This window comes from Eptatretus burgeri, chromosome 17, assembly GCF_056783735.1.
Source record: "Eptatretus burgeri isolate ZD-2024b chromosome 17, Ebu_testis_v1, whole genome shotgun sequence".
Lineage (NCBI taxonomy): Eukaryota > Metazoa > Chordata > Myxini > Myxiniformes > Myxinidae > Eptatretus > Eptatretus burgeri.
Window position 1 is genome coordinate 59,753,884 of NC_140977.1, and position 12,452 is coordinate 59,766,335.

At 45.1% G+C, this 12,452-nt stretch overlaps 2 protein-coding genes across 4 annotated transcripts in view; both read right to left on the bottom strand.

The window, feature by feature from the left end:
• SDHB (succinate dehydrogenase complex iron sulfur subunit B) overlaps window positions 1–12,452 on the bottom strand; it is a 52,120-nt gene that overhangs the window by 24,580 nt on the left and 15,088 nt on the right. The gene's annotated exons all lie outside the window — the stretch shown is intronic.
• LOC147010259 (2-amino-3-ketobutyrate coenzyme A ligase, mitochondrial-like) overlaps window positions 1–12,452 on the bottom strand; it is a 34,865-nt gene that overhangs the window by 7,348 nt on the left and 15,065 nt on the right. For 2 of the 3 annotated variants that reach the window (XM_085861685.1, XM_085861686.1), the window contains exons 2-9: window positions 12,127–12,356; window positions 11,765–11,866; window positions 11,218–11,558; window positions 10,991–11,137; window positions 10,206–10,366; window positions 2,107–2,189; window positions 1,830–1,998; window positions 490–611 (exon numbers count right to left, since the gene is read on the bottom strand). In XM_085861685.1, the coding sequence (XP_085717811.1) occupies window positions 490–611; window positions 1,830–1,998; window positions 2,107–2,189; window positions 10,206–10,366; window positions 10,991–11,137; window positions 11,218–11,558; window positions 11,765–11,866; window positions 12,127–12,268 (1,267 nt within the window). In that variant the 5' untranslated portion in view covers window positions 12,269–12,356. The remainder of the gene's footprint in view (window positions 1–489; window positions 612–1,829; window positions 1,999–2,106; window positions 2,190–10,205; window positions 10,367–10,990; window positions 11,138–11,217; window positions 11,559–11,764; window positions 11,867–12,126; window positions 12,357–12,452) is intronic. The other variant, XM_085861687.1, reaches the window with a different exon arrangement.

Consider the following 12,452-nt stretch of genomic DNA (forward strand, 5'->3'; position numbering starts at 1 on the left):
GAATAGCGAGAGAAATGTTGACTTTCACAAGCACATGACCAGATGAATCAATTGTGACGTTCATTTCCAACATCAAAATGAACATCACGTGGGTTTCCAAGCAAGCCTAACCACAAATTAGTTTCCAAGCAAGCCAAACCACAGCCTAATTAGAAGCTAACAGCAAGCCTAACCACAAATCAACACAAGGTTAACTACAAATCAACACACTAAAATAACTCCAAGGCCACAGCAAACTGCAAGGTTAACCACAAATCAACACACTAAAATAACTCCGAGGCTAACCGCAAATCAACTCTCTAAAATCAGAGGCCAATCGCAAACCACCGAATCAACATACAGAAAATATTCTGAGACGAACCACAAACCACAAGGCTAACCACAAAATCAACACACTAAAATCACTGAGGTTTCAATTCACCCATTAATGGGGAGTCGAGTTAAAAAGAAGATAACAAGACAAATCAATAATTATAGAAAGGAGTTTACCTTGTTCTAGCATTTCATCTGCCATTATGCTTGTGAGCTTGGCATCACCAACCATGATGGGGCAAATCGGGTGGTCTTTACCACCCAAGGTGAACCCGGCAGCTTTCATTTGAGAGCGGAACCTGCGGGTGTGATAAAGATTGGCTTAGTGTTTGGATTGGGAAGTTCACAGAATGGGAAGAGCAGGGAACCATTTCCATTACGCCTGGCTGGCTGCAGTGAACACCTCTCCAAACCTGGGCAGGTGTTCGGTGTGGTCATCGGAACACCACCGTTGTCCCGCATGAACATCATGTACAGATTCCTCAGTGGGAGTCAGACATGGTGGAAACCAAAAGAAGAGAGAAATAGCTTGGCCAGTTCACAATCAACCAGGGTGCCTCAGATCATGATTCAGGAGATCAGATGGGAGATCCCACATACCATGTGCGCTTGTCCATTACCTACTGTCATTGTAATTCACGTAAACATACGTTGATATCACGTGTCTTTGTCCTGCACATGATACAACTGATTTGTATGAGTGCCACTGGGACAGTTTTATGTTCGAAATAATGAGGTATGATATAAATAAACTAGAAGTGCACTCTTTGACGTCGTAACTTTGCCAGATTATGCCTCTGCCCACATTATTACATCATTATACATACTTGTACCAAGTTTGATATAAATTCCTGAACCCAGATTCCAAATATTAAATAATGCTGGCTGCTAGACCAAGCGGCCTATCAAGTTGAAATTTAAAACACTCATTCCCCATCACAATACCAGATCACAATTGTGAAGTTTCACGTTGATTAATGAAAGCGGTTCAAGAGAAATAATTTTTAAAAAGATTTTCGTTTAATGCAATATGGCTGCCAGACCATGTGACCTATTAAATATGAGGGAACACCCGGGTATCCCCAAGGCTTGGGGAACATGTGGGTGATGTTTTCCATCGATCTGTCAAGCAGTTCTGGAGGAGACGGTTTTTAAAGGTTTATTCTTCAAAAAAATCAGAGCTGCCAAACCACGTGACCTTTGAACATAGGGGTGAGGCAGAGCCCAACACTCATCGACCTACAATATTACTTACAGAATAGCCACCTGCAGGGAGATGGTGAGTAGAAGTCTATTTCATCAGATGTGTTGAACAAAGGAGGATTTGGTTTAAAATAGTCAAATTGCAGAGAACAACTGGCATTGTAACAAGATGGACATAAATAAATATATGCAGAACAGGGCGCCGGCAGATTGTACACTTACTGTTGAGTACATTTTGCTCAACTTTTGACAAAATTCGAACTCATGCCCGATTGTCAGGAGACCCGACGTTGGTATTTCTGCAATTTGCTCACCGCCGAGTTTTCTCTGTAATGCTCTGAGCCAGAGTTCCGTCAGCCACCAGGTTTAAGGCAGCTAGAGCGCAGGCTGTAACCGGTGGTGGAAGGGCATTGGAAAACAGGTACGGACGAGCACGCTGGCGCAGTAGGTCCACTAGAGGCTGTGGGCCCACGGTAAAACCACCTGCAGGAGGAAAGAAACAACCATTCAAAAACAAACAAACAAAAAAAACAATTAAAGAGATGCAACAAACGCAGGAACAACTATGTGGATTACCCTTCAGTATCCCACCTGCTGCCCCTCCAAGAGCCTTTCCAAGTGTAGAGTTGATTATTGTCACTTTGTCGGTCACCCCCAGCAGTTCATCGACACCTCTGTACCCAAACAGAAACACGTGTCATTTCATGAATCCTCCGCCTCGAACGGCCTTTTCAACCTACCACCAGTGTTGTCGTCGAGTCCACCTGGTCCGAGTTCAAGTGTGAGTCTGAGTCCAAGCTGTCCAAGTCAAAGTCCGAGTCCTGTGGTCTGAGTCCGAATCCATCTATTGGAAAGTGGCAAAAAAAAATAAAAAACGAATTTGTGTTTATGTATTTCGTAAATGAAGACAATTAAATATCAAAACCGACTAACACTGCAACTTGTCACTTGCATCAAGATTTTATTCCATATTATGTCCCTTATGCTCTGCAGTAGAAATATTCCATATTATGGCCTGTAATGTCTTATGGGGTGTCTGCCTCTGCTCTAATGTTACGGAGCATTACAAAGTTCGTAAAAATCGCTTTAATGTTTGAACTTTAGCAAAGATAGAGTTAATTAATGTTTGAACAGCCCCATTTAAATCATTGGTAATCACAGATCATTTACCACCATGGTCTTTTACAGTTTTACACCAGCATATGTAAAACTAGCTGAAGTACCCGGTAATACCCGGGAAATTTGCCCTATTTTCCTCACGCTAGTTAGACTGAGGCATTAATTGTATGGAGAAAATTAGGAAGGCTTCTTTTATTCCTCAGATTTATGGAAGGAAGGCTTTATGCTGCCGTAATCCTCAGAGAGGTCATAGTTGAAGGCGGCCTTGAGTCACTCAATGTTTCTAGCAGCAGTGGAAACTGTCCTTGATGTCTTGCCAAAGCCCAGACCCAGAAAACTGGAACGTGAGTTTTGTGTTTCTCTCGCCCGTCGGTGTGACGCTCTATTTGCAGTTAGGTGACGCTCTCTCACTCTGCAGCCGACTCTGCTTGCCTGGCTCATTCATGAGCAGATATATCAGCAGTCAGACGTCCGTCTGTCTGTCTGTCTGTCTGTCTCTCTCTGCTTGCCTGGCTCGTTCATGAGTAGATCTATCAGCAGTTAGCTGGTGCCGTCGAATTTCAAATCGAATTCAAATAACAGGAGGAGAATGTGTATGTTTGAAAAGTCAACGAATACGAACATTTTATATTTCAAAAAAACCCCAGCGTTTTTAACCATGAAGCCTTTTGTTACGATTAATATGCCGGCGCACTATTCGAAAGGCATTTTTTTTAAAAATGGAATATATATGTATATATGTATATATGTATATATATATATATATATATATATATATATATATATATATATATATATATATATATATATATATATATATATATATATATATATATATATATATATATATATATATATATATATATATATATTTTTTTTTTTTTTTGTTGCGAATTCGCGCCCGCCGGCGTGCAAACGGCCACGTAACTCGAATCGCGGCACGTCGCCCACCGGACGGACAATTCTGTCGTGACCCTCTCGGACTAACGCCGGGATCTAGTCACGGGTGGGCCTTTCGGCCTCACCATGATCGTGCCAATCGGCCCCCCGCGTGGGATAGGGTTGTTCGCCAAATTCGACCTACCTAAGTACCCACGCGGAGGGTAGACCGGGCGATCGCACCTCGCCGCAGGTCGACTCCGGACACGGGCCACTTAAACGACCCGTTCCGTACTATCGGGATAACCGAGCGGTGTTATCGTCGGCCTCGACGGTTCCGATTAATTATCCGGCGTATTAAGCCCACTACCAACCCTTTACGTGAAGCAAGATGGAGATTCAATTAAAGAAAAGACGAAGCGAAACGGGAAAAACAGTTCAACATAAGGCACATTTATTCCGCGGCAAACGGAAAGCACACATTTCCAATTACAACAATTATGCACATATATCAAATGCTACAAAAGAAACACAACAATGCAGATCTACGACTGACTACGCGAGCACACGGCAACACTTACACAGTTTTACTTTACAGACGGCGCCGACAACACATTTACTCAAAAGCAAAAGAAAAGGGCCACCCTCAAAGACAAGGGGGCAGACGGGGCCTGAGGGCCGCGAGACCGGGTGGATCCTACCCGTGTCTTGTGATGAGCCGCAAATGTCGCGGCGCCCCGACTCCGCGCTCCTTCGCGGGTTTCGTTGGCACTGCTTGGAGTGGGGTGGGAACGGGGCCCCCTTTTCGCACTATCTCAGCGCGGGGGGAAAAAAGGGGGGAATTGTTGATGCTCTGGGGAAAGAGGATAGCTGGCTTGCTTGGGTCCCGCGACGAGAGACTCCACTGCGACCTCGTCGCCGACCGCCGTCTTCCTTGCCTTGGACCCGAGCTATTCGACATCCTCCCCAATTCTCCTCAGCAGACTTCAGCAAACCACCTCGACCGCGCTCCAGGCTTCAGGCTTCCCCTCTCTGCAGCTCCCCGACAGACGCCGAACCCCGACAGACTGCCACTCTCCAGACCCGACTTGACTCACGGCTCCACAGACTGCTCCTCTCCAGACCCGACTTGACTGCCTCGACCTTTTTCCCAACTCGCCTTGACCAAAAAAGTCTGACTGCCTCGAACTCTTCCGACCCAAACTGACTAAATTTGCCCCGTGCTCGGCGCTTTATAGTCCGGCAGGAGAACCCATATGCAAATTTCTGGATCAGAACGAGCTCGGGGGTGGAGCCACGCTCGCCCATTGGACGGAGAAAAAGGGGCGTGAGTCTCCCCTGATCCTCGAATTTGCATATATCGATTCCACTCCGACGCGCCTGGAGGCGGGGCCAAACCGCCCCAAACCGCCCCGATATATATATATATATATATATATATATATATATATATATATATATATATATATATATATATATATATATATATATATATATATATATATATATATATATATATATATATATATATATATATATATATATATATATATATATATATATATATATATATATATATATATATATATATATATCCTAGTGTTGGCGCAGTGGTGAGGGCAGCGGCTTGGGATCCAAGAGGTCCTGAGTTCAAGCCCCGTTGAGCCACTGGATTAATACACCAGGGGGTTGACTCAGCCTGTCATCCTTCCGAGGTCGGCGAAATGAGTACCAGTATACTGGGCCGGTGTAAACCCCGATTAAAATAGGTGTACCATATCCCTGTGTCGTAAGAGGCGACCAGGGTTGCGTCAGGAAGGGCATCCGGCGTAAAACATGTGCCAAATCACAATGCGGATCATACGGATGATCCGCTGTGGCGACCCCTAACAGGAGCAGCCGAAAGAAGAAGAAGAAGAAGAAATATATATATATATATATATATATATATATATATATATATATATATATAATTTCATTTTTAAGGAAAGCCACTCAATGCATCCTGGAGCTGAATGTTATGTCTATATGTGTGTAAAGTTTCATCAAGATCGGTTCACTAGTCTAGGAGCTTATTGGTTTCAAACAAATAGACAGACAGACAGACAGACAGACAGACAGAAGGACTGCCATTTATATAGTAGAAGTTTGATTACTCTTTCGTAGTTTAATAATGTTTAGTTATATAATAATAGAAACAGTAATATATAATGGAATATAATGTACAATGGATTGTGGTATAACATATAATGGAAATAGAGCTGTTATAAACAACATCCTCCAAGCCCTTGCATGTATTCATGCAAAGTTAATTTTGCTGTGTAAATGTTGGTCCAAACGTCCAAGCGAATGAATTTCATTTATTTTACATTGTCTAAGTTGATGCGACCACTTGATGTTGGCAGCAATATTGCCTCAACACTTGTGGTGAGATTAAAACTTGACTTTGACGTTGGGAAACTTTTCCCCAATCATTCACAACGTCAAACACAAGCATGAAGCAAAGAGTAAAATTTATAATTCCGATGTTTCATTGCATCGCTAATCATGATATCTTAAATCTTAACAAAAAAGTAATTGTGTACTCTGTAGTTTTCCTTTTAATAATGAAACTAAAGGATAAACTGATATATTAACATATTTAAGAACGTTATCGGCTGGTGTAGGCCTTGTCGGGCTTTCTAATTAAAAACAGTTAATATAGAAATTAAACATACGTGTCAACCACAATTGTATAAAGTCAAATTCAACATTAAATATTAACGTTCAATGCATGATTAAAGGAGAAATTACTTTGCATTTCATCCAAAGAGTACATTTCTTTTAAAAGTGCTTTATAGCCAATAAAAGTAACATTTTGGGTTATATGACGTCACACCAGCACATTAATCATTTGTACCATAAAAATAACAAATAACAGTTTTCGAAAGACAAAAAACAACAACAAACAAACATAGAAATGAGTGCCTCCATTACTACACACTGCTTTAATAAAACCACACAAATTACATACTTATTGTAAATATATACTATATATGTGAACATTTTATACATTTTTTTTAAAACGAGGACATAAATACGATCGGACGTGTGAGTTCAAATAAAGACGTTCAAGCTTGACATAAATGTGGCAAACAGCAAACTCTGCACAGAGAAATGCATCTCCGGTTTTCCAGACCCAATTATGAAAAATATGTCTTTAAGATATAGACGAATATTGCAACAAACATTTTTCGGTTACTTTTTGTTGAGGAAACCGATTCTGACCGTAGTTTGACGATTTAGTAGCTTATTTTAGCCTGAAATAGTGTTTGGAACCGAGCTTTTCTGCAACTTATTTTCGCTCTAATTAATTCGTTTTTTGTTGGATTTGATATTCCGACCAGTTTCTGGAAGCCAAAATTGCATTCCTAGTAATTCTCTGCAGATTACTACAATAGGATTTGGTCCCAACTATACATATTGTTACGGCTGTGGAAATTCGCATTACACCATGAAGGGCCCGTAGGTGAGATATCTCTAAGTACATGTGTCGTTAGCCCCAAATCCGTTGTCTCGAGGGAATTTATGTGATTCATTCGGGCTGCGACGCTTTGAGATAGCCGTTTTTCTGTTCTATCGTTATTTTGAACCAACCACATCTCAACCGCCATCACACAACAACCACCTTAACCACCACGCCAGCCATCGTCACAAACTACAACCATGCTCCAACCCTCAGACAACAACAACGCCAACTGCCATGACCTTTACCTTCACAACTCAATCGCGCAAACATCGCATCACCGTCATTCCCAAACGGCACCATAACCATCAAACCACCACCGATAAACCCTCCACCACCCTCACCTCTCTCCTTCTACGGCCATTCCTGCACCACCTGTGAACACTGAGCATCGGGCTGTCTTTGGGTCGTTCAGCGATACGCACCGAGCCGCGAGTGCAAATAGCGGCCTTTCCGAGGGGGAATTCGGATCAAGAACGCTACACGCCCACTTCTGATCCGTCCAATTAGTAAGTGTGGAGCGGCTTGGCCCCGCCTCCAGGCGCGTCTGTGTGAAAGAGATATATGCAAATTCTAGGATCAGGGGAGATTCACGCCCTCTTTCCTCCGACCAATTGGCGAGCGTGGCTCCGCCCCCGAGGTCATCCTGATCCGGATATTTGCATATTGTTTTTTTCTGCCGGCCTATAAAACGGCGAGCACAAGGCGAATCGTGGGAGAGTGTGGCAGTGGCAGTGTGTGTCGGCAGGGCAGAGTGAGGCGAAGTCATCGGTGTGGCATTGAATTGGGTTCTGCAGTCGACTGAGGAGAGTTGCGGGAAGAGGCAAAGGAGTCCGAGGGGGAAGGACGGCAGTCGGCGACGAGGTCGCGGTGTGAGATCGCTCATCACGGGACCCAAGCCAGCCAGCCATTCTCCTCCCCCAGGGCATCAACAATTCCCCCTTTCCCCCGCGCTGAGATAGTGCAAAAAGGGGGCCCCCTTCCCACCCCACTCCAAACGTCGTGCCAACGAAACCCGCCAAGGAGCACGGAGTCGGGGCACAGCCACGCGGCCACATCTGCGGCTCGTCCGCCAACGCGTCACGGGGATGCGGGTAGGACCCACCCGGTCTCGCGGACCTGGCCGCTCCTTCAGGTCACGCGCGCATATTGGCCTACAGGCCCGTCTGCCCCCTTGTCTATGAGGGTGGCTTCTTTCCTTTGCTTTTGAGTAAATGTGTGTTGGTGCCGTCTGTAAAGTAGAACTGTATAAGTGTTGCCGTGTGTACGCGTATTCGGTAGTAACTCTGCATCATTGTTACTTTTGTTTTAACTGCTATATGTGCATTTTGACTGTTTGGCTGTATATGTGTGCTTTCCGTGTGTCGCATAATAAATGTGCATTGTGTGAACTCTTTTCCCATTTCGCTTCGTCTTTTCTTTATTGACCCTCCATCCTGCTTCACATAAAGGGTTCGTAGTGGGCTTAATACGCCCGGTAATTAATCTGAACCGCCCAGGTCGGCGATAACACCGCTCGGTTATCCCGATAGCACGGAACGGGCCGCCCAAGCGGCCCGTGTCCAGAGTCGACCTGCAGTGAGGTGCGATCGCCTGGTCGACCATTCGCGCAGGTACTTAGGTAGATGGAATTTGGTGAGCGATCCTATCCTGCGCGGGTGGGCAATTGGCACGATTGTGGTGAGGTTAAACCCCCACCCGTGACTAGCTGCCGGCGTTGGTCCAAGAGGGTCACGACAGAATTGTCCGTTCCGGTGGGCGAGGCGGCCGCCATTCGAGTCGAGCGCCCGATCGCATGCCGGTGGGCGCGAATTCGCAACAATATATATGTATGTATATATATATATATATATATATATATATATATATATATATATATATATATATATATATATATATATATATATATATATATATATATATATATATATATATAGCCTGGTGTTGGCACAGTAGTTAGGGCAGCGGCTTGGGATCCAAAAGGTCCTGAGTTCAAGCCCCGTTGGGCCACTGAATTAATACACCAGGGGGTTGACTCAGCCTGTCATCCTTCCGAGGTCGGCGAAATGAGTACCAGTGTACTGGGCCGGTGTATACCCTGGTTAAAATAGGTGTACCATATCCCTGTGTCGTAAGAGGTGACCAGGGTTGCGTCAGGAAGGGCATCCGGCGTAAAACATGTGCCAAATCACTATGCGGATCATAGAGATGATCCGCAGTGGCGACCCCAAACGGGAGCAGCCGAAAGAAGAAGATATACATATATACATACATACATACACCTGTTGTTGGCTTAATGGTTCGGGTGGTGGACTTCGGATTCTGGGATCCTGAGTTCAAATCCCACTCGGCTGTTGAATTAATACCAGGTGGGGTTGACTCTGCCTGTCATCCTCCTGAGGTCGGCAAAATGAGTGCCAGCATGCTGGTATCCTGTGTCGGAGTGTTGGATACCTGTGCTGGTATCCTGGACAACCCTTCCAGGATTGTGCCCAATAGCCAAGGAGACCCAATAGCTACCCAATAGCCAACGCTCTGCACAGAGTATGGTCCCGATGGTAAGACAGTGTTTAAATATATGACTGGTTCCCAGTTTCTTTTGACACTCCAAAACCTCATTCTTATAACGATATGGAAAATGTACCTTATTTTTGTGTTGGACTTTAAAGCGTTAATAGCGTTGATGATAAGTTAAGCCATTGAATGTTTAAGTTTAAAGTGATTCAGTGATCCATTAAAAGTGCTCTTTGAAAGAACAGAATGTGTTTTGGATCCCGCGTCATTACACAATGGTATGACGTTCACGTTGAATATCTCCAAAAATCTGGAACATTGGTCGGTTTTTAAAATATTCCTCAACACAGGATTGTATAATTCTGTCCGTTAATCCTGGTTGCCTGGTTAATCCTGTTAATCCTGTCATGGTTGCTCGGGATGAGCGTTTTCGTGGGAAACCAATTGGGCCTGGTTACTGTACCTGTGGATTTTTGCTGCTGCACACTAAAAGTTTTACTGCACACTTTTTATTTCTACCGTAAACTAAATTTTGCCAGACTCGAGCTGGAATCGGGCCGAGTCCAAGTTCTTTGCATTTGGAGTCCGAGTTCCCCAAAAGTGTGGATTCAAGTCCCACATCACTGCCCATCACGGGAATTGTGGACATCGCCAAACATTCAACCAATCTTACCGACCGGTGGCGCCGATGAAGCCGGTAGCATGACACTCGTCGATGAAAACCAGAGCTTCATAGGCTTCGGCAAGCTGGCAAAGCTCCCTCAACGGAGCCACGTCTCCGTCCATGGAGAACACGCTGTCTGTCGCCACCAATTTCAGACGAAAACCATGTGACTGTAAGCAAAACAATGAAGATGAACTCGTGTTGGGAAACCAATCACAGCTATTTTCATGGTGGACATTTTGAGCAGGTAATTGGGAATATCAAAGCCCTGGGACAAACAAGGAGCGTAACCTTGTAACGGGCCATCACGGCAGTCCGGTCTCTTGATCCACAAATATCACATTCGAAGAACAGCAAGACTTTTTTAAAAGTAAAACAAAGTCCACAGAGAAGCAAAGCGACTAAATTTGGAAATTGTATTTGGGCCTATACCAGATGGACAGAGACCGGTCAGGGATACAAACGTCCGAAGGGGAATTTAGAATAAAGGGCGAGGAATTCAAATGGAAGCAAATAATGAGTAATGTCGAATTTGCATTTTTACATGTTCAACACATGAGGTCATAATGACAGAATACTCACAATGCAATGCTGACAAAAAAGTTCCGACACAAAATTAAAGTACATTGACAAGGCGAAGCCATGGAACATTATCTGGTTCATTGGAACATGCTGAATGCTTCATCCCCACACGAAAACAGCCGTGCCCACAGGTAAAACCCGTTCCCACCTGTGAACACCCGTGCCCACCCGTCCCCGCCTGTGAACAACCGTCCCCGCAGTATTCCTCATACCTGTGCCCCTTTCAGTTTTTCCTCCAGATCAGCAAAATCAAGGTGTTTGTAACGGTACTTTGCAGCTTTGCAAAGTCGAATGCCGTCGATTATGGACGCGTGGTTCAACTCGTCCGAGAAAACAGCATCTTCAGATGACAACAAAGTCTGATGAAAGGTGAAACGAGAAAGGTCAGATTGTGGATGCAAGATCAGGTATCGATCTTGTCCGAAGCCATCGGCCTCACCTCAAAAAGAGCTGCATTTGCATCAAAGCAGCTGCTAAACAATATGGCTGCCTCCCGGCGATGGAAGGCCGCCAACTCCTCTTCCAACTGCTTGTGCAGCTCCTGTTTAGAAATGAAAAGTACATAATGATGGATGCGAATGAGACCGTCGTATAGGTCCTGACAGGCGCGGAAAGCCCTCGTGTGCACACGGGGACAAAGCAGGCTCACCTGTGTGCCACAGATTAACCGCACGGAGCTGAGACCTGCACCGTAGCGTTCCAGCGCTTGCTGCCCAGCAGCGACCACCTCTGGGTGGCTGGACAGACCCAGGTAGTTGTTTGCGCAGAAGTTGAGAAGTCCTCGAGACGATGAGAAAACGAAAGCAAATTCGATACCACCTCTCGAGTGGCAGCCACAAAAGCACATACTTGTGGTTGTGTTTGCTGTCTATGAATGGAAGTGCTCGCAAAACATCTAAAATGGAGTTCATCTCGGTGTGTATACGGGAAGACAAGAGCAAGTGCTACAGTTCGTGTAAACAGGAATCTTCTCTGTCATGCCTCACCTGCACACTGTCCGTGCACATCGATCTGTACAGCCTGAGCACTCGTGAGAACTCGCTCGGATTTCCATGTACCTGCGCTACGGATCTCATCCAGCTGCTGTTCTAAATGGCAAGCACAGACAAACGTTACCAAGACACACAGACAGAAAACCCGCATGGTATGGTCACAGACAGCCGCGGTCTACATGGGATTTGAACCAAGGTCCCCTGCAGATGACAACCCGAAACAAGACAACCGAAACGTGCTTTTCGATAACACAATTGCCACGAGTGATGCGAGACGGTCGCACATCATGGCCTCACTTGGACAAATGTGTACATCGCATGATCAAACTGATGTCTCTTTTCCCCAGCTCGCTCACCAAGAACTGTATGCAGAGCAGACACAGCAGATGCAGAGCGAGACGAGCACGGGGTCATCAAGCTCCGCAGCGTTCCATTCCCGAGCATGGACCCAGACAGGATCGAGACCTTGGAGATGAACATCCGTACAACGTCAGCCATTGTTGCATGTCGTACTGGGGGTGTGTTCGGGTAACTTCGAATCCAGGCTCAGCACGTGTCACGCCTCCACGCTCAAAGCACGCCTACCCTGGAAGAGAAATACAGGACAACTTGGACACAGGTCATTTGGCCCATCATGGCTGTGCTTTATCAACACCACGTCAACAGTCTACCGGGTTAGCGA